Genomic DNA, 23,129 nt, shown 5'->3' with positions numbered 1-23,129 from the left:
TGGTGAAAATAATTCATGTAGCTCTATCTAGCCCACTGAATTCTCCACCAGATAGCTCCTTGACCTTGAATTTACATTTTGAGGCTAACCTGAGATTTGGAACATCAGCACAAAACAACATGAGTAATCTCATGGCAGAAGAAGAATGGGCAGTTCTAGGGATAACAATAGGACTTTCTGAAACAGAATTTGCACTCAGTTCCCGCCCATTCCATAGGCTCACCGCATTTTCAAATTTCACATATTAGACATGAGTATACCAAGTTGGTTCCTCCAAGAGCTCTAGGATAGCACACTAAATTCTCGCTATTCACAGGAGTACCTGACCTCTGCCCATATCTTCTCTCTTTTCCTTTCTTTTTCCTCTGCTTCTGGGATAATGCTGCCAGAGCTCTGAACTGATAGAAAGTAGGAGAGCATTTCTGGACTGATCTTGGTGCTTATTCATGGAATGGGGTCCAAGTTATCATAGGTTCCAAGCAAGAGGTCTGCAACATTCCCTCACCATCCATACTAGCTCAAGAAAAGAGATAGGGTTAATCAACCCCAGTTCACTTCTCAGAGGCCTTAGAGTAGAAATGTGTCTGAGCTTAGGAGGGTAGCCAACTCAGGGCCAAACCCTATCAAAATTTCCAGCGCCAGTGCAGCTGTGCCAATGGGACATGCACTGCATCCTGCAGTGGGAGGGCAATCATGGAGGCCTCTTCCAGATAAGAGAATGTTTGTTTCCTTTCTTCAAGGCTGTATTGTGGCTGAAACAGCACTGGAAAACTGGACAGGATTGGGCCCTGAAGTGCTAATGTGAAGTGGCCCAAATAAAATGGCTGTTCAGAGACAGAAGAATGCAAGCCATTCTTCAGAATAGCTGTGATAATTAAAGAAGAAACAAGGAAACTAAGAAAAAGGGATCAAGGGAGAAGGAAGCTGCACTTTGGTGCAGTTCCCTTATGGTCCTAGGAGTGAGATAGTGGCAACTTCAAGCTCCTCAATGAGGAAAATAGACAAGAGTGCAGTTACCCGTATAAAGATTTGTCTCATTCTTTTCAATCCCCCTTTTCCTAACTTTTGCAATCTTCTTCAATTAACACACCTCTCCCCAAGGGATGACTCATCTCCTCATCAACCCACACACCTATTTTCTAGCTAAATAGTATGCAATCCCTTCCTCTTTTCCTAGAGAGGCCAGACTGTGGTTAGCTGGGCTGTGCAAACCCCATTAACAAAGGGTTTTGAGCAGGGGTGTAACGCACTGCCATGGCACCCAGGGCAGTGAAGTCACTCAACACTGTGACAACACTTCTGGGTTTTCCCCAGAGAAAGGATTGCTCAACGCAGCAGCTCCACACCCCAGTTCCTTTTCCTGTGGAGGCCTCAGGAATACACAAAGCCACCAGCACAAAGCCATCACGCCTCCGCATCTAGAAAGAATACAGAAGTGACGGCCTTGCACCAAATGCACTGCAAGAAGGTCACTTGAAGGAGAAGGAATGGGGGCACAAAGCGGCTGCAATGAGCACTCTCTCCTCCAGGGAAAACCAAAAGTGATGTCACAACATCAAGCAATGTTACTGCCTTGGGCACTGGCTACAGATGATGTCGAAATGAACACAGGATCAATATATTTGAAGTAATCTAAAATATTAGAGCAGGTAACTTTTTTTTTTTAATGGGATACACAGAGAAGGAGCAGCCATGTTTTAATTCAACTTTCATTTATCAAGCACATGCAGTTCCATTTGCTGGTACCTACCTGTATGTGTGCGAATATGAGCCAGGAAGGCCATAGAGTTGCTACTTCTGCACATCTTCCCACAATATTTGCAAATATTGCCTTTATTTTCTTCTCTCTCTCGGTTGATTTGCTCTGTATCTTCAATAATGTACTTATTGACCTCCCGGAGTAGTTCTTCATGTTGTTCTTTTATGTGAAGAAATAAATTTTGTTCAGAATCAAAAGGCTCTGTGCACTTAACGCATTTAAAGGTGGCACCCCCTTCTGGTAGTTCTTCAACACTTGCTTGTTCATTTCTCATGTGACCGGCACTAGCCAGGTGTTGGTGGAGGTTGCTTTCAGTGTAAAATGATTTTCCACAGAGTAAACAGTGGAAATGCTTCTCTTTCGAAGGATGCTTCATGGCTATGTGAACATTCAGTCCACTCAATCCATCTGCTAAAAAACCACAGTCATCACAGCGAATGCGTGTAGCTTCCCCTTGGGGATTTGCTTCAGCTTTCTTCTTCTTTCCACCACCTTGAGAGACATCTGCTTTCATGGCTGTCTCACAAACTTTCAGTCCACTCAGAGATTCTCCTTCAGCTAAATGTTCACTTGGTTCACAACCATCTTCATGGCTTTTTAATTTTACTATAGAGGAATCAAACTGAGCACAGTTTTGCTCTGCCATCCCTTCCTTCACTCTGCCATCAGCACCGATAAAAGTGTCCAAAACCTCATTACGGCTTTCCTGCACGCCTTCCACTACTGAGCCATCGGAACCCCAAAGAGATACTTCTGCTTCATGTTGGGCATCTATCAGGGTATCCTCTTCTTCAATCGTAGAACCCACCTGAATGCTTTTCTGTTGCTGTAAATTATGTATATTTTGAATGGTTTTTTCAGGAAGGGCATCAGTATTTTGCTGCTCTTCTGTGCTGCATGTTTCTGGAAGAATGGGCAAGGGTGTGTCTTCAGCTTTCACTTCCTTAGTAGATACCTCAGTATTTTCGTATTCTTTTTCAGTGTCTTCCTCCAACTTGCTCTTACTTTTCAGTAAATTCAAGTTTGGAGAATCTTTGCCAACGATTTCATTTTTATTTCCACTTTCTGCTGTGAAATTAAAATTTGACTTGGTTATTTCTTGACCATCAATATTTTCTGGCAAACCCCAATCAACCGTTTCTTTCAACGTAATTATTTCACCAAGTTTAGCGACTATAACTTTTTGTTGGAGACCTTCACCGACCACGTTCTCTCTGCCTTGGTCATTTCCATCTTCAATCTCAACATCGGCACCATCGAAGATATTACCTTCTTTCAGAACCTTTGAAATAACACCATCTTTTGAAGAGGAACAACCAGCTGACGTCTCTTTCTGAAGAATGCTTTGCCCCTCAATATTGTTTTTGTATTTTGTTTCACTAAATATAATCTGAAATTCCTCTGCGGGTTGATGATCTTCTTGAGACAGTATAGCAGATTCTTTGGCAATATCAGCTGAATCTGTCTCTTCGCCAGAGGAAGCACACACATATGATTTTCTTTTAATTTTATGCTTCTCTGTTGCAGCATGCCTAATCATCTCTCGGCGAGTAACTGCATAATAGTTACAAGCCATGCAATAGTATTCAAATTCTTTAGTATGCTTCCGTTTTATATGCACTTCCAGAGAAGAAAAAGAATGTGTGGCAAAGCTGCAATGAATACACTTATTATCATTAGCACCTGCAGGTCTTGTCTGAACCAATGAGTCTCCATCTTGGCAAGTGGTATCTGGTTCTGCAATTACATGTTTTATTTCTTCAGGATTCCTATTTCTATCTAGTTCAGAAAACCGAAGCACATTTTCAACTTGCATTTGGATGGCACAACGCGGATCATCTTTCTGGCTTTCCAAACCAGGAGTGTCCAAATGTATGGACTGACTGCTAGGGTCAACAGGTTCATTAAAAACGCCTCCTGAACTATTTATCTTCTTGGTACTGGCTTCCACATTACTTGCCTCTGGGCACACAATGATCTCTGCATTTTGTTTTCCATTGGCCTCCAAACGGCCTTTATGCTTCTTAGTAGCACAATGGCGTTCCATGTCACCTTTAGTTACAGTATAATAATTACATACTTTGCACAAATAACTGTACTGGTGGCTGTGCTTTCGTCGAATGTGAACTGTCAAATTGGTAACACTAGAAGCCAATAAGCCACAATGAGGGCATGTCCGAGATATGGTGCCTTTAGGTCTCCCTCTCTTTGGCGTGCTACCCAGAACCAAGTTGCTGCCTTTAACAGTTTCACCAGATGGAAATAACTCTTTATTTATTGATACATCCTCCAGTGTACACAATGGCAATTGTATGCTTTCATTTTCCGAGACAGTTTTTAAACTCCCATAAATGGAAGGCTCTGTTACTTTTTTAATATCACTTGCACCTACACATACCCTTTCAATACATTCCTCAAAGAGCAAACCAATGTTATTTTTTCTAGCATTTTCAAGGTGTTTACTTCTCTTGATATGTTTTTCCATTCCTTCTTTGCTTAATGAATAGAGGTTGCACGCTTTACAAAGGAAATGATATTCCTGAGCATGTCGAAGTTTTATGTGTCTTGTAAGAACGGACGAAGATCTTGTTTTATAAAAACATTTTTTACACTGAAACTGGGTTCTGCTCAAAACAGACTCCTTGAACTCATTAGCAGGCTGTATCACAGAAGGTTTGGGGATTTCTTGCTGCATTGTCACTTCTACATCACAGGCAACCTTTGGAAGAATACCTGATCCCATCACAGTGCAAGATGTTGTTTGCATAGCCACATCACTGCTAAGTGGTTGAAAAGTATTTTCTTGAGATAATAAATCAATGTGCTGCTCGGTTGTGTTATGTGCTGCCATTTCTTCCTTGGTTAGAAAACACAAATGGCAAGTCACACAATAATGGGACATGCCATGCTCATCACACATGTGTTTCCCAAGAATTGCATTATTCGGGGCAAGAAATGAACAATGATGGCAATTCAGCCTGCAACCACCTACATGATGACCATTCTTTTGACAATGATGTTCACAGTTCTCTCTGGATGCACAAGAATAGCCACATGTTTGACAATGAAATTTTAGTTGTTCGGTTTGGTCTCTGTCAACAACCGATTCCAAACCTTTTGTGTTCTGCAAAGTACATCCACAGTGAGTACAAGGATGTTGGGGCTTTTGGACATCAACCACTTTCTTTGGAGAATTCTCTAGCTCAGAAGCACGCGCTTCTGTCCCATCTGGAGTAAGCTCTTGCGTTTCTGAGGTAGCTTTGCACAAAGAGTCTTCTATTTGTAAAGCTTTTAGGGAAACCTGCGACATGTCACCTTGACTGAATTCTGTCCTAACACTATGCTTCAAGTTAGAGTCAGGCTTGCTTCTTTTACCTATGCCCAGCAAATTATATCGTCTTTTAATCTGCTGGTTTAATCTATAAGAACCACTTTGTTTGAAAGTTATTCTTCGTGACCAAATGTTTCTCTTATGGTGGAACCTACCAATCTCTGTGGTAGTTACATGGCTAAAGTTCTCGTGATTACCCTTAGCAGGTTGGGACATATCTGGATTGGAGTCTGAGGAACCCAAACGATCTAGTTTAACAACCTGGACATCATGATTCCCATCCACATTGCAGAAAAGTGCTTCTTCACTGGTAATACTCTCTGTTCTTTCTGCTGAAATATTTTTAGATGGCACCATTTCAACAAAAAATTGACTGCTTGTTTTCAAGTTTATTTTACTGCTGGAAGATTTTAATTCATTTGAATTTGTATTTCTTACTTTAGGTGTAATACTTGTACTTTTTATTCTCACATTCTTTTCTTTGACTCGGTACTGTTGTTTTTTATAAAATGATTTTTTTGTCAATATATTTACAAAACCGCCCCGGGCAGCAAGTTTTTGCCGACGTAAATGAGTTTTGCCAAGAAAATGAGTCCGCAGGAGATCTTCCTCAAAAGACTGAAAACCACAGAGGTCACAAAAGTATAATCTAAGTTGACCAGGAGCCTGTTTAATATGCCTCTGTAAAGATGGAGTGTGTTCAGATTTATAAGTGCAATGTGGCTTCACGTGCTCTTTGGGTTGCTTCAAGTGGCTTTCTTGAATATGGTTTTCTAAATCAGGATATGTGAAGAAAACCCTAGCACAGGTTGTGCACTTAAAAACCTTTTCAACACTACTAGTTGCACAGCTATCGTTTGTTTTGTCATTTTGGAATGAAGATGTGCATTCAATGAGGAGCGTTGGATCCTCGCAATGATTTTCTTTTTCCACACATGTTGCCTGTACAACATGCCCTTCAGAACTGAAATCATGTTGTACACATAAACCTGTTGAAATAAATGCATCACTAACGGAAAAGGCATTTATTGCTGTTGCCTGTTCAACTGTACTGCTTGTCTCATCAACAGAATCTTGACCCACTGCAGCTTTAGACAGTTTGCTTTCATTTGTTTCTGTATGTGATGCAACAGTCAGCTTTAATCTTTTTAAAACAGGCTCATTTTCAAGTATATTTGTTACAATAAGTTCTTGATCCACTGAACTGGATAATGGACGTTTGGCTGTGCCATTCTTTTCGGGGTTTTTCCCAGGGTGGTTCTCTCCTTCAGATGTGCTTATTTTCTGATTAGATAAATGTTCACTGTGAGCATTTTCAGCTAAAACATTTTTAGCAGCTTCTTGTACTAATTCACTTTGTACATTTTCATCACCTTCATCATTCTTCTGATTTTTTTCAACATCCATCCTTGAATATTGTACAGAAAACAATTTAGCTCATCCGTTACAAGGATATCTAAAAGAAGAGAAAAAGAAGAGAAGAGTGATGTTATTAGCTTCTTCTGCACATAAAAAACAGTATTTTATTCTAATGCAACACATAACATTGTATATAACATATTGTGACAAAAACTATGGAGATAATCTTTTAACGATTCTAGCAAACATTTTCAATCGTGGTGCTCACAGTAATAATATTTAAATTATTATAACTGGACATTTAAATATGGATTACCTAGTTTTTTGAAGGAAAGTTGTACATATATTACAAAGAAAGAAGCTCACTGACATGTACAATTGGTCTCACATATTCACAAAGGATGTTCCTCAGTAATTTTCAGTCTCCTTGAAAAAGACTATTTTTAACAACATTGCAGTCTGTTTAAATTCATTGCTCTAGAACATGTGGCTGTTCCTTAGCTCCAATATTTGCTAATTTCAGGAAGATTGTAGATGTTAAATGGAACAAATCCAATGCAGGTTGTTTCACAGTTGTGGCGTAAATAATGTGCCCATTCTTGGAATCCAAGTCCAAAATGTTTGACCTTTGTTTTTGACAGTCTTGACACAGTACTCTAAGATAGCATGGCATTCTGTTAAAAGGGCAACTGGGAAAAGGGGGAGAAAAATACCCTTTTCTGAATTAGAAGTTTCACAATTAAGTAACTAACTGTCCTCAAACTGAAATGCATTAAAAGGAAGATATGACTGGCTTAAAATGATAAAAAAAATAGTAACATGCCAATCCTATGGTCCTGTTAAAATGGCTACTGGTATAACGGAGCTCAAACCCGAGTAACCACATGCTCTTTCAGAAGCAACATCAAAAATACAACAAGCAGGTTGCCGTGAAACACCACCAACCTGAAATAGCATTGGTGTTCACAGCTCATAAAGGGAAGGGACATGTTAAATGGAGGAAAAGAAAAATCTCCCATCTTTTCCCTCAGACTCCTGAAGTTTTCCCCTGCTATGCTATAAAGTGCTAAAAGGAATCTGTTTGGGACTGACTGCCAGATCTAACTTTAAGCACTTCCTTGCTAATACAGCAGTGGAGAAGAAGATTTCTGGAGACCAGAGAAAGGACAGGAGGCCATTCACTCTGAGGCCACAAGAACCACGGCTCTCCTCGGACACAATCTCAAAATGCTTACACACAACCTCCCTTTTGTAATACAAGAAAATCCTAACATTTTTCTTTTATGTCTGCTGCTGTTTCCATTTTTTTCCTAAAGGGCCAATGTGGCTTTGGATAATACTGCCTCCTGCCTTACTGATCAACTCAGCTTGGCTTGCATGGCACAGCTGCACTGTGTGAAAGGCAATAACTGCTCCAGTGCTGGCAGTAATGTTGGGACTGGGTTTAAGCATGGCCTGAAGGTCAACAAATGGTCCCCTCGCACCAGCACCAGCATCTTGACCCCCTAGCGAAGGAACCACTGCTTCAGTACAGAGGCACCTACAGCACTAAGCCAAAATCTTATCAGCTATTTTAGTGAAAGCTTTGTGCTATTGTACTCCCATGAAAAATAGGTAGTATTTCACATTAGATTTACTCTTGGCATTGCTGTAAAAGTTTGAATTAAAAAAACAAAAACCAGTAAGAGCAAGTCAGTGTAAGAAAAGCATTCTGATGACACCTGGTGGCCACTTTACACAAGTGGTCCTCAACTAAAACTGAAATGCTGCTTTGCAGTAAGAGAAATGTGTTGAGCAAATGCTTCCTTGAAAATGCAAGCTTTTATTCCCATCATGCTATGGCCTGAAACATATTTCACATTTATAGTTAATTTATACACTCTCTGTTTACGTGCTTAGTAAGCTTCTGTGCTCAAAAGTTTTTTACTGCACAAGCTGCTCTTTAAAATCATTTTATCTCCCAAGACAACAGGGGACATTGTTTGTTTGGTTTGTTATGCATCCTTGATTTTGTACTCCAGCCCTCCACAACCCAGTTTTACAGAGGCAGTTCAGTCAGTCTCGTTTCCAATGTTGCAGAAAACAGAGACAATCAGTAGCAAACATTTTCTTCTCAGCACAGATGAAAGCTCTGAGCAAATTCTGGACTACATCCCAACTTTCTAGGGAAAGGGCTTTGGCTACGGGGTCTCAAAACTGTGCCAGGCACAAACGCAGTTAGCATCGTGACATCATTTCACATCTGCCAAACTAATATAAGATCGTTCAGTACCTGTCCTTCTCCCCTTTCCCCCAGCTCTCCTGCCAAGGGTTGGAAGGCTGCAATACTGCTGCAACCAGATATGCCTTTAGGTCTTTCTGACTTAGGGAAGGAGAGGGAAAATTCATGCTAAAGAGAATTGGAGGCAGCTCCCCATTAGCAGGGTGCCAACACTACATCAACCCTAGGTCCCCTAGGAACAGCCCTCAAAATTAATTCTGCCTTCCCCAAGAAATAAAAAAAAAACTTAAGTATCTAATATAGGATTATCAATTTTTTTTTAGTAACTCAGAAGCCTTAAAAAGGGTTCAAATGGAAGAAGAGAAAGGGGGAAAGGATGCATGAAAAAGGTAGAAAATGCACAAATTCAGTGCCATTAAAAGCAGACACATGAGATCTCATGTATCTTGTGCCATTTTTAAAAAGGTTGCTTTATTATCAGTGTAACTAATCACAATGAAGCCATCTCTTACAACCAAAGACATAATAATGAATTTTCTTTACAGCTGAAGAGAAATGGGATTTGCTGTTCCATATCAAACCAGAACAGGCTGTATAAATTCTTCTTCATATTTATTGTTAAATGTAATTTTTATCTATAAAATCAGCCATGAAATATTAAAAACTGAAACAACAGAATTTACATCCTTTACTTAATTTAGTTTAAACGGTCTATTCACTAAAAAGAGGGGGAAAGGTTACATACGTATTATTGCACTCCCTCCATTTTCCCCTTTAGCTTTCCCATTATAAACCATACTGTTTCTGGAATTTATAACTCAGCTGTAAAATTTCTACTCCTTACTGAGTGTTGTTATACTTTTCTTACAACACTTAAAAAAAAATATCAATCTTGGTACAGCACAGAGTCAAAGAAGCATTGGGAAAAGAAATAAGGAAAGACACCCGAAAATGAAAAGATTAAACTGCTAACCATGTGTACTAGAAAGCAAGTCCTACTGAACAGGATTTACTTCTGAGTAGATACATTTAAGAGCAGGCACTTACAGTATATTCTACACATACCTACACAGAAGTAGTAGGACAATGGGATTTAGGCCACCATCCTATCCACACTTTTCTGGGAGTAAGCCCCAATGACTATAATGGAACTTACATCTAAGTACACATGCATAGGATTGGGCTCTTACTCCCAGGATTGTACAAGTGTGTACAGGATTGAAACCTTATGGTGGCAATGAGCATCCATATGATGCTGTCTAATCTTCAGACAATTCAGTCCAAATATGGCTTCAAAAGAAAAAAGTCACAGAGATCAAGTAACCAAATGCAACAAGGTTTCAATCCTGCAACAGGATTGATGTACAACAAATGTAAATAAACTTACTTTATTTATTAGGAATGCAGCCCAGGTCATGAGACTGTCCTCCTTTACTCTATGAGCACCCGCCTTTCCTCTTCTCAGTTTTGGTATTATATATTACCTTTGCCAAAAAGGGTTAAAATTAAGTTAAGCACACTCCTAGAGTCACCCAGAGAAACCATGCAGGCATAAATGCATGCAAAACAGGACATGGGAAGGGAAGGACTATGCAATCCCTCAAAGGCAGGCTGTTCTAGAAACCCTGATCATCAACTGAAGATCTAAACCTGCCTTTAGTGCCAGCCACTTCAGGCAACTAAATAATATACTAGGTCTTATTATTTAACATTTCATTTAACAAATCCTTAACATAGCTAATTCATTTCAGTCTTCTCACTGAAGCCCGATTCACACATGCAGCTAGGCAGGTTTCCAGCAATTAACTATCGCCACATGACTGTACGGGGGGGGGGGGAGGAATCCACTGTTATACTGAGAGTCATCAGAACAAGATGAGATCCACTTTCCAGAAAGAGGTTGCAGTTTCAAGTGGCTAACTTTAAAAGAGGCATGCAATCCCGATCATGAGCAGTAATAGCTATACCAGGGTGCCCAAACCCTAGCCCGGGGGCCACTTGAGACCCTCAGGACTTCCAAACTGGCCCGCAGGGAGCCCCCGGTCTCCAATGAGCCTCTGGCCCTCCAAAGACTTGCTGGAGCCCATGCTGGCCCAATGCAACTGCTCTCAGCAACTGTTTGACTTCTCGCGTGAGCTGTGGGCCAAGGGCTCCCTCCACTGTTTACTGTTTCACATCTGTGATGCAGCAGCAGCAGCAAAGAAAGGTCGGTACAAGGCCTTTTGTACAAGACCTTTTTATAGGCAAGATGTTCTTTCATTCATATAAGTTCCATCTCTAATATATTCATTTATGTAAATTGATGGAAATTTATTCAAATTTGACATGTAAATTAATTCTGTTTTCCCCTGGCCCCAACACAGTGTCAGAGAGATGATGTGGCCCTCCTGCCAAAAGGTTTGGACACCCCTGCTCTATACTATGCTAATCAGACCTCCCTTAGAATACTGCACTCAGTTGCGGGCACCACATTTTAAGAAAGACGCTGATAAGCTGGAGTAGGCTCAGAGGAGGGCAGCTGGTGAGAGATTTGGAAACCAAGTCTTTTGAGAAATGGTTAAAAGAACTTGATACATTTAGCCTGGAGAAGAGAAAACTAAGGGGAAATATGATAACTGATCTTCAAATATCTGAAGGGCTGTAACATGGAAGAAGCAGAAGATGTATTCTTTCTGTCTCCTGAAGGCAGGACTAGAACCAGTTGGCTGAAATTAGAGGGAAGCAGAATTAGGTAAGATAGGAGGAAGCATTTCCCAACTGCAAGAGCTGTCCAACACTGAATAGTCTGCCTCCTACAGTAGTAGGCTCCACCTCATTGGAGTAATGGACTCCCCCTCAAGCAGAGGTTGGATCACCACCTGTCACAGATACTGTAGCAGTTGCCTGCACAGAGCAAGGGTTGGACTAGATGGTCTCCAAGATCCCTACAACTTAACATTCTGTAATTTTAACCATGCCACCAACTGTGCATATGAATCAGGCTCAAAATGGGACTTTATGGAGTGGGGCAGGTGCTAACAACAAATTCCTGGTCTCTCTGACAACAGTTTTAGGTCACTTACCACTGATGCCTAGCTCAGGTTTAGGCCTCAAACTGAAAACAAAGCCCACTTAGATCTGCATAAAATAAAGGGCTGTTTCCCAAAAAGTTACTGAAAAACTTTGTGTTGCCTTTGGGCTCAACGCTGCCATGCAGTCAGAAGGTACATGCAGGAATCACATTCCAAAGGGCTAGATAGCTGGTCCTAATAAGAGCACACAAGCTCCTTTGACTCTCTAAAGAAGTGATAGAAGAGCCTTTTTCATCTCACAGCACACTGACAAGGTACTAAGATTGTCAAAGCACAACATCAGTTTTTTGACAACTGACAAGGCACACCATGCTGTTGGTGGGGGGCTCTTGATTCTACGGCAGCCCAAGGGTTGCTGCAGAATTGAGTAGCCCCTTTGCAGGCTACTTGCCTTACCTGGGAGAAGAGGACAAAAGTCCCTTTTCCCCGAGGAGCCACCACCGGCTGCCCTGTTGTGCGCAGGAAGCCATAGCAGTCATTTTGGCACCTTGGCAGTTCGGGCGCAATGGGCAGCTCAGGATTGGGCAGTAAGGTATCTATGTTCTCTAGATAACTAAACAGAAGGCAATCTGGCATGCTGAGTTTTCACATACTCAAGTGGAGGAGACTGAAAAGCGTTCACTTTTGAAGTACAGTAGTTATGTCCAAACTTGAGGAATGGAGGTTTGCTTATTTAACCACAGTTTAAACAAACCAGAATCAATCCAACCATGATCTGAACAAACTATACTTCTCCAAGCTGGGACATTATAGGGAAATGTGGCCAGTTCAAATCAAACGTAGAAACTTTTAATTTCCTCTTCCTAAATGAGGAGGAAGAAATGGGGAAAAGTACACTTTTGTCAGGATAGTTGATACTTATCTAAAACAAGTTAAAGCAGGTCTCAGGGAACTGAAAGGGCTTTAAAAATCCAGATCATTTGTATGCATAAGACTATATATGCACCCATACAAGAAGATAAAGGGGATCCAGTTCTGATTATTATTACACTTCAGAACAGAACAATTTTCCCCTCAAACCCCTAGATATTCCGATTCAGTTTTTAAACATCAAAACAAACATGCACGGTGATTTTCATAGGCCGGCTTCAAAGAAAAGTGCAAGGTAAGAGACAAAGATACTTTTAAATAACACAAGTCACACATGGGTGTGTATGTATGCATGCTGTCTGCATATATCAGTACTATTTCTAATTGTGCAGCCAGTCTATCAGAAAAGAGGCCAAAAACTACACAGTAGTTTTTAACTAAAGAAACAGACTCATGCAGATTATCTCTAAATTTCAATTAGGATACCTCCTTTATGCAGGAAGCAACACTGCCAAAGAGAGAAGCCATGGTGCATCTAACTTACCAGTAAGGAAGAACTAATGGAGAAAAATAGGTCAGTTTGGTATGAGCTATTTCAATTCATCATAGCCAGGAAAGGGATCATTAAACACAGCAGTGCAAACGTATCAAATTACAAGAGAGACGACAAGTGAAGTTAGAAATAAAAAAATGTCAATTTTGTATACTGCTACTGCGTGGCCTTTTATTCATCATCACGAAGGTAAGGTTAAAGGACAAACTGTAGCCCTCTAGCACACTCAAGTGGGGTAGCCACTTCCAATGGCAGCAAATCACAGCATGGGAACATTACAGAATGACAGAGTCATCCTGACAACAAAACTGGCCACAGATGATTAGAAGCAAAGTCTCCAAATGTACCTGTTAAACATATTTCCATTGTATACTCATTGGTGGCATGTACTGAATGCATGTCTAATATTGGAGATTTCTGTACATCTGATTAGCATGCTTACACGGGAGTTGGCTCTCACAATGTTGCTAACATGTGCTAAGTTTTGAAAGCTAATTATCTGTATTTTGGGAACCAAAGAAAATTAATTGGAGAGGACCATGTATAAGACCTTTTCAATGGTGGCACCACAGTTCTGAATTTCCCTCCCAAGGGAGTTTCACAAAGTCTGCAGCCTCCCTACTTTTAAGCGTGCTTTCAAGACTCTCCAATTTCATTGACTTTCAACTGCTGATTTAGATTTCTCCTCTGGTTTACTATTTGTGTAACTTCATTGTTATGATGGACTGATATATGTTTTATTAGCTGTCTTGTAAGGACATTGTCCTGAGAGGAAAGACAGAGGTCACTACCTCAATCCCAGCCATTGCAGCTCAAATTAAAAAGACAACAAATCATGCTGCAAGCAGAATCACCCTACACAACAAATATAAATAGTGTTTGAATAGTGCTTTGGGGTTTAATTACCTTATAGGTACAGTGCCAGGAGCTAGTTCAAAAGAAGAACATACCCCGAGAAGCAGCTCAGCATGAGTAGGCAAAACATTACCTGCTCTATCAGTAGCATTACGTGCCAGTTCTTTGCAGTTGCAACTCCACCCACACAGCTGTATAGGTAATAATCAGTCTCCAACAGTCCAGAAGGGCTTTCCAACTTAGAATATTTCTATTCCAGAATCAGGCTCTGGTCCCATCATTGTTGAAAAATGGACACTTCTAGCCCAAAAGCAAAACAGTAGAATCAGATCCTTTCTTGCAAATCTGCAAGAAATAAAACTGGGCCAGTCCAAAAACTACTAACTTAACACTGGGCCAATTTGGACAACACAACTTGACCAGTCATTCTAATCACATTATGAATGCTGTGAGCATGTGTGTCACACATGTCCGTTCCCCCCCTCCTTGCAACACATCTCCTCATAGTCACGTGACAGGGCAGTTCATTTGAACTGCCTCTTAACATGTGGATTATGTACTTTATGTACTTTACATGTACTTTAAAATATCTACACTGTACTGTATTTAATTTGCACACTAGGGGATGCTTCAAATGAGCCTCCCCTTCACAATGATGGGGAAGCACACCAGTGTGTCAAGAAGAGAAGTGGGATGTGCACAACTGCACAATTGTCCTTTCACCGTGAGATTAGAAGGGCTGATTGAGTGGTACTGTTCAATCCAATTAGAAGGGCCAGCTGGGTGCTACTGTATCCTCTGCCTTTCTGCTTGCTTTGCTTTCCTTATTCTCATTAATTGACAGAAGATGAAATGTGTCTTCATTCATTACCTACCTGAACCTGATTCCATCTCAAAGGTTCCTTTAACGAGGACCCATCAAGTTCCAGACCATGCACTCCCCTATAGCATCCAGTCTCCACTGTGCCAAGAGCAGAGCCACTATAAACTTTTTAATAAGGTTTCTGCCAAAGGACCACTACCTCCCAAAGCTTCTCTAAGGGGAGCATGAATTAGGACATGTCATAAAAACACTAAGTGGCTGGGCTTTTTCAGAGAAGCAAATTAATAGTGGGTCAAGCATGCAACTACAAGGCACCTGGCAGCAGTACTCAGTTGCCTTATTCACTGCAGCAGCTTGCAGGTGGGGGAAATGGCTAGTCTGAGCCATGTTGCTTTACCGAATCATCATGATAATAACGGGAAGAGATTTTGCAACTTGTCAATTTAGCCGGATCTAGGGAGCCCATAGGGGCCCTACTGACCATATGTTACTGGTTTGGATCCCTAGCCTGAGGAATTTATGGGGTGTTCACATGAACTTCCACCACCATATGTATATACAATATGTGAAAGGGGAGGGAACAGGACCGTGTCCATCACCTCTAATGTCCACTTGTTCAGAGAAACATTAGGAAGGAGGGCCTACACACATCACTGTACCACATACCACTTCACATTGCCAGAACACTAGATTATTAGGACTTCAGATTGAACAGACAGTCTGCACACACAATTGTATGTAGGTAGGCCCTCTCCAGCATTTCACAGACTTCAGAGGGTGGAGCCACCAGGTACCCAGGTACTGGCGTAAGGTGCAAGTAGCCAGGCATTGCCCTTCTGTCCTCTTCCAACATAAACAGTTTCTTCTGAAGACATATATTAGGTGCTGGGCATACTCCTGTCACTTTGCCTGCCTCCGAGAACCTGAAAACCTGCCTGTCTTGCACCACATTCCCTGCCTCTGGCATTTCAGACCCATTACTGCTGTCTTTGGACTTGATCCAGGCCTGTTTAACATCATTCTGCTTGCCTCTGAACATGCTAGGCCCTGACACTAACATGGAAACTGGCTTGGATTTGGGCGATAATCGTTCGCTTCCTAAAAAAACAGAGGAACAGCTTTGTCTCTTCCTATAAGAACTGAGGTAATAAAGGACAGTTCCAGCTCCTCCTAGAAGCGCTCAAAAGATATAGGAGAACAATTGTTTCCTCTCCTAAAAGCAAGAAGGAAAAGATTACTATTATTCCCTTTAGATGTGGGATGTCTCTCTGGAAGAAGAAGCGGGATGTTCTCATGGGATTTATCAGCCAAAGAATGAAAATGCTGAGTTCACCATCACATGTTTAAAGGGGAACCCTAGATACAGAAAGGTTGTACATATACTCTAGATTATTAAAATGAAAAGAACAAGACAGTCATTTGGCAGGTTTTCAAACAGATTGCTAAAATTATGCCCTCTCCCCCTCAGGACCACATGGAGAAATGCTTTCAGTGAGTTTTAGGATACAGAAAGGGTGTATTTTGTACTGTGAAAACACAAGACAGTCATAAACAGAGATAGACTTTTCCCCAGGTGAATGTTCAAGATCTGATACACAGTTAGGCCTGCAAAGCATTTTTGGAAGTCACAGAACTCCTAACTATCTGCTCATGCAATGGGATGGTTTTTCTGGGGGACCGGATTACTTCCCTCAGGCAGGCCATTCATTAATTGAATGTGAAGAATATGGGTTCTCTACAGGCATGCCATGCAAAAACCAGGTTTGTATTGTACAGTCCAGAAATTGATTCTATTTTTTTAAAAAAGGAGGCTTCGAGGTGAATAGCACTGAATGAGTGTTTTGTAAAACCTGAGGCTTTGGTGTAGAAAAAGAAACAAATAACGTAGTTCAGTAGTAGACTGCACGCTTTGCATACAAAAGGTTCCAGATCTCAGTTCAAATGGTGATTTCAGGCCTTTTGATGGGAAAGGTTTCTGCCTGAGATTCAGAAAAGTCACAGCCAGTCACAGTAAACAGTATTGGGCTGGACGGACCATTGGTCTGACTTGGTACCAGGCAGTTTCACACATTGATCAGAAATTCTAAAGTTTCTGCAAAGTTGGAAACAGTAGAGATACCAAGAGAGAAATCATAGAATTAGCATTTCTAGGGAAATTAGATGTGAATGTTTACTTTGGCTAATGAAAAGCAGTGAGAAGCCCCACAGAGAAATCTTTACAGTAGTTTGACTAGCAAGCTGCAGGAAGAGACTGGAATAGTTAAATTGTTTCACATAACCTTCACCCTGCTGAACAAACAGGCTAGCATTTTTGTCTTATCTCTCTTTGGAGGGTGGTTGAAGGAATGCAGCTTGCAAGCTAAGGCAAAGAGAAGGATTTAAAAGGTAGTGAACTTGAAGAGGAAAAAGAGTTTTGAATTATTTGAACATTTTAGTTGGAAATTCTGAGAATAACTCACATTCCATCACTTTTTGCTAGGCTGCAACTAATTTCATGGGCAAATATTTCAACCAGTGGACTACTTAATTCTCACATACACACACCACACACACACACCATGGCTATAGAACAGCACAGCTTAGGGCCAAACTAGCCAGGTAACATTACTCAAGTCATCTGCCTTTCGATTTTTTTAAAGTGCTATGTTACATAGCAACTGTGAAGGGGACAAATCAGGGTTGAGACTACAGGAGGGCAAGAGGGGCATTGGGAGCATGAGACTCCAAAGCAAACTCATGAGCCACCAAACCATTACATTATGTCTAAACTAACCAGATCACAGAACATAAGTTTCTGATCATGCTAGCACAATCCTTTTACATGAACATGTAAAAGCACAAAAAAGTTAGGGCCCAATCTTCCAGTACTGGTACAGTTGCAATGCAGCACCAAGATAAGGGAACAAATGTTCCCCTACCTTGAGGAGGCCTCTGTGTCTGCCTCCCCACCACAGGATGCAGTGCATGCCCCATTGGCACAGCTGCACCAGCACTGGAAAATTGGATAGGATTGGGCCCTCAGACATTTATTATAGTATTGATCATTCCCTATTGATATAAATTCATAATATACGACACTTGCACCATTGTAATAAATAATGTTTTAGGAAAAACAGAGGAAAAACAAACAGAGAAGAAAATGTCTTCTCTTTTGACATGTGACTAGTTTAGGTTTATTGAGGCAGGAAATCTGAATTACCATTTTTCTCAAAAACTCTAATTCTCCCCCACCCCAAACATTAATTCTTTTGTACTTATTCCCTAGTTCTTCACTCTGGTTTCAAGCCCTGCACCCCCCCCCCAGCTGCCTTTCCCTTTTTATAGCCTCCCCATCACTTGTTGTGGCTCATGCCCTTCCCAGTTTTCAATTCCCCCCTTTTTCAATAGTTCACACACTTTCCATAAAGATGCATGTCAATTACAAAATCCTTGGTCTTCTTTTACTGCAGTTCCCTCTGTAATAGTACCTGCACAATGATCAGAAAATAGAAAAACTGTGTATGTGTTACATGATGTGTTATATGATACTTCAAGGACATCTGCAAGAGGGATCTGAAGGCCTTAGGAGTGGACCTCAACAAGTGGGAAACCCTGGCCTCTGAGTGGCCCGCTTGGAGGCAGGCTGTGCAGCATGGCCTTTCCCACTTTGAAGAGACACTTGGCCAACAGTCTGAGGCTAAGAGGCAAAGAAGGAAGGCCCATAGCCAGGGAGACAGACCAGGGACAGACTGCACTTGCTCCCAGTGTGGAAGGGATTGTCACTCCCGAATTGGCCTTTTCAGCCACACTAGACGCTGTTCCAGAACCAACTTTCAGAGCGCGATACCATAGTCTTTCGAGACTGAAGGTTGCCAACACATGATACTTCACCCAATACAGTTAACTTGATTTATACTGGAATGGTGTGCTCTTATTCTGTATTCAAACAGTCCAATTACACACTATAAACAGGAGATTATATCTCAGATTAATTCTTTACGATTGGCACTTCACTTCTCTCCTTGTATAAACAAGCCACAATACATACGTAGCTGCACCAAATTCTTGGAAAGATGGATTTTAAGGTTAGGCCATCATAAATGATGTCATTCATTTTAAAATGTCACTTCTGTCTTATACCAGGCTCAATTAGATGTAAAGATTAAGATTAGGTGATATACTTTGTTGCTTTTGATTTGCCTTAATAAGGTTGCTTCTCAGTCACAGAATAAAATTCCACTTTGACTTTACACACATACACACACACACACACACACACAAAGAGGATTATCAAAATAAGTGACAAAGACTCCTATTGCATCTTTAAAATGCTTTCAGATGCATAGGGGGCCCCATCTTCGCAGCTTGGGTCCAGAGGCCCCGCCCCTGCACACGCACCCCCTCCAGAGGCAAGGCCTTCCAGGGAAACTCTAGAGGGTTATTATTACTATTACCTGGAGGGCTTTCCTGGGCCTTCCAATGCCTTATAAACAGTGGTTCTCACACATTTAGCACCGGGACCCACTTTTTAGAATGAGAATCTGTCGGGACCCACCAGAAGTTATGTCATGACTGGAGTGACATCATCGAGCAGGAACATTTTTAACAATCCTAGGCTGCAATCCTACCCACACTTACCCAGGAGTAAGTTCCATTTATTACTGTTGTTGAAAGAATATACATCGTATCTTATACATAGTATAGGTCTGTAACATTTCCCCAAATGCAGTTACATACCATGGGAACATCAAGTCTAATATATTAAAAATAAAATATTGAAATGAATGGGGACCCACCTGAAATTGGCTTGTGACCCACCTAGTGGGTCTGAACCCACAGTTTGAGAAACACTGCCTTATAAGACAATTAAAACATCACTTGCATTTTGTGTGTTTTCAGAACTCAGTCTGATCTTGGCAGAGGCTGGGGCCAGATGTCCTCGGCCTCCGCTGAGCTCAGAGGCCCCTCTGGAGGTGGGGCAGCCCCAGTTTCAGCCCCCCAGCTATTTGCGGGGGGTTCCAGAATGGAACCCTGGCAGATAAGGGGGCACACCTGTATTGTAGCATGAGCTTTCATAGGCAACAGCCTACTTCATCAGGCCTACAAAAACTCATGCTGAAAAAACTCAATTGGCCTTTAAGGTGCCAGAGTTCTTTGTCATTTTTGCAACAACTTCAACATTTTTTGAAGACTATCATAGAATATCACCAGTTTTCCAATGGTAATTAACAATCCCACACTGTTTGTAGGGTCGCCCAGAAAGTAATGCACCACATTTTTTTTCTCAGCCTTCAGTAATGGTACGAATGCAAAACTTTAGATTTACATTATTTGAATTTTCAGGAGTGCGCACACAAATTTTTGGTTTCTTCAGACAGATAGTGTAGCTGCAGCAGTGTTTCGAAATGGCGTCTGTAAGTGATGTACGTTACAAGCAGCGTGTCGTCACTGAATTTCTCACTGCGGAGAAAGAAACTGTTGGGAACATTCACAAACGTTTGTGTACAGTTTATGGAGAATCTGCAGTCGACAGAAGTACGGTTAGTCGCTGGGCACAGAGGGTGAGGCCATTAGAAGGCGGTTCGGCAGAGCTCCAAGATTTGCAGCGTTCGGGGTGGCCATCCACGGCTGTCACACCTGACAAGACGCAGCTTGCTGATGTGCTCATTCGCGAGGACCGACGCATAACGACTAGGCAGTTGGCGCTGAAGCTGTCAATCAGCAAAGGAAGTGTGGATGCAATCATCCGTGCTCTTAATTACTCAAAAGTGTGTGCACAATGGGTTCCGCACTGTCTTACGGTGGACCACAAATCTCTCAGAAAAAAACATTTCTTCTGAGTTGCTGAAACGTTTTGAAGATGAAGGGGAAGCGTTCTTGTCCAGGATTGTGACAGGTGATGAAACCTGGGTTCACCATTTTGAGCCCGAAACAAAACGACAGTCGATGGAATGGCATCATCCTAAATCTCCACAGAAGAAAAAATTCAAAGCAACTGCTTCCGCTGGTAAGGTCATGATCACTGTGTTTTGGGACTGTGAGGGCGTCATATTCATTGATGCGATGCCAAGAGGCAGCACCATTAATTCTGAAGCTTATGTGAAAACATTAACCAAACTCAAGAAGCGCTTCCAGCAACTTCGGCGCCATAACAACCCAGGTGAATGTTTGATTCAACATGATAACGCTCGGCCTCACACAAGTTTGAGAACTTCGGAACACATCACTAAACAGGTTGAACTGTGTTACCCCATCCACCCTACAGCCCTGACCTAGCTCCCTCAGACTTCCACTTGTTTGGGCCATTAAAGGATGCCATTCGCGGAAGACATTTTGAGGATGACGAAGAGGTGATTCGCACAGTGCAGAAATGGCTTCATGACCAGGAGTGGTACCGACAGGGCATACATGCCCTTGTGTCTCGCTGGAGGAAGGCCATAGAACTGGATGGAGATTATGTGGAAAAATAGGGAGTGTAGAAGAAACATCATTCTTTCTTGTGTGTAAGTTTCATTGTGTTCAATAAATAATTGTTGAAGAAAAAAATGTGGTGCATTACTTTCTGGGCGACCCTCGTATGTAACTCAGTATGTTAGAGTTAGAATGACAGAAAACAGTAGTCTGGCACACAAGTGCTTTATTGCCTTAAATTTAGAATGCAAAGTTTCCATTTAACTTAAAAATTAAAATTCATGCTGTGCTATGGTTGCGTTTGGCAATTGGATTAGTAGCACCCCAACTGAGTTAAACAGAGCCTTCTTTCTATTAGGGTTTAGATTTTCATATCCTTACGTTTAAAGGGGCAAAAGGGAGATAGAGAGAAAAAAGCTAAGTAAAGAAGAATAAAATAAATACGAGGCACATCAAGTACAGCAAAAGCCAGCAAGAACCAAGACAGTGAGAAGACTTGGCATCAGCAAAAAGTAAGATCTGCTGAAAGTAGAATGGCTAAGTATTTATGTATTGGAAACATTCAGGTCTCGAAAAACAGAACTTTCCCCATTTGTCAAAAAGAAGCCTCATACAAAGTGAATGGTTTGAATCTCAATGTCTTCACTCAGACTGCAATCACCACCAATTTAGGAAATACAGACATCACTGTCAATGAACAAACTCTCACAGGCTGTCAGCTGCTTAATCAGGGCCTGACTTCGTTGGAAAGTGTGAAATTATGTAATTATCCACGTTTGGCAATTCTGATGGTTTAGACAAATTACAACACTGAGAAGATCTTGTTTTATAAAACAAAATTCCTTGTGCAGCTTCAATCCAGATAAGCTCTTGTCAGAGATATCTCTGCCTTTCCTCTACAGCTTGATAATTCATGTTTAAGAATACGCACATTAGTTATAAGGAAGCATATTATGCATGACTCCTCCACATTATACAGTTATAATCTGGTCAGGAAAACAGTTTTTCTGGAATATTAAAAAAACCATGTAATTTAAAAATAACAGCCCAATCCTAACAAAAGTCCCCCCTGCTGATGCAGTGGCGCCAGCACGTCTTGTGCTGCATCCTGTGGGGGAAACCAGTAGTCTGGCGGTCTCCTTGAGGTAAGGGACATTTGCCAAGCCTCAGCAATGGGTCTACTTGGACCTCCACCTACTAATTCACCAGCACAAGCCCAAGTGGACCTGTCTCAGCAGATCTCACAAAGGGAGGAGGATAGGACGTACCAGAACTGCTGATCCACAACATCACTGCCCTCTCCCAACCCAATAGCCTCTTCCCTGCACCTCCCCATCCACTGCCCAACATCAGCCTTTATCTGCTCCAGTATGCAGTGTTCCTTACACTGGCACCAGCGGGCTAGCGCAGGCCTTCCTGCTGGTGCCACTAACTCCTATGCTGTCACAAAGTGCTTTATGATGCTTTTTTTCAGGTACTGCCTTTCTTGGTCATCAGATTTCTCCTCAGACTTTAATTCAAGGCGGTTTACAAAGGCAGGCTGTTCTAAATCCCCGTAGGGATTTTTACAATTGAAGAAGGTTCTATCTTTCAAGAACCACAACATTTCAGATGGAGCTTTCCGATCTGGTATCACATTCTGGCCTCCAGTTTCCTCCCATGCAGGCTGACAAGCAGCTCCTTCATCTCTCACTTGAAGGGCAGCCAAGAAGCTAACAGGTGGAATAACTCAACTCGGCTTGTCAGCTGCTTCAAGGTCTCGCCATTCACGGTGCCCTGAATGTGCCAGTGGCCTCGATAACATTCTTAATCTTAACTGCATTTCTGCCTTCATTTCTTAAATAAGGACAACAGTACATACCCATTTTCAACAAATGCAAAACTAATATAATTTAAATTAGCCTAGATTTAGTCTGGATAATCTTGGGTATAGATATGATAATGTTTTGCACAGTCT

The 23,129-nt window shown here is 41.5% G+C and overlaps 1 protein-coding gene across 1 annotated transcript in view; it reads right to left on the bottom strand.

Annotated features, from left to right (window-relative positions):
- Positions 1-23,129, bottom strand: part of ZNF407 (zinc finger protein 407) — a 434,476-nt gene that overhangs the window by 402,929 nt on the left and 8,418 nt on the right. Inside the window, exon 2 of the mRNA XM_066626167.1 lies at positions 1,751-6,546. Coding sequence (XP_066482264.1) covers positions 1,751-6,497 — 4,747 coding nt within the window. The 5' untranslated portion in view covers positions 6,498-6,546. The remainder of the gene's footprint in view (positions 1-1,750; positions 6,547-23,129) is intronic.

The sequence above is a fragment of the Tiliqua scincoides genome, chromosome 4 (assembly GCF_035046505.1).
Source record: "Tiliqua scincoides isolate rTilSci1 chromosome 4, rTilSci1.hap2, whole genome shotgun sequence".
Classification (NCBI taxonomy): Eukaryota; Metazoa; Chordata; class Lepidosauria; order Squamata; family Scincidae; genus Tiliqua; species Tiliqua scincoides.
Note: the sequence above shows the minus strand (reverse complement) of the source record. Positions and strands in the feature narration are given on the sequence as shown.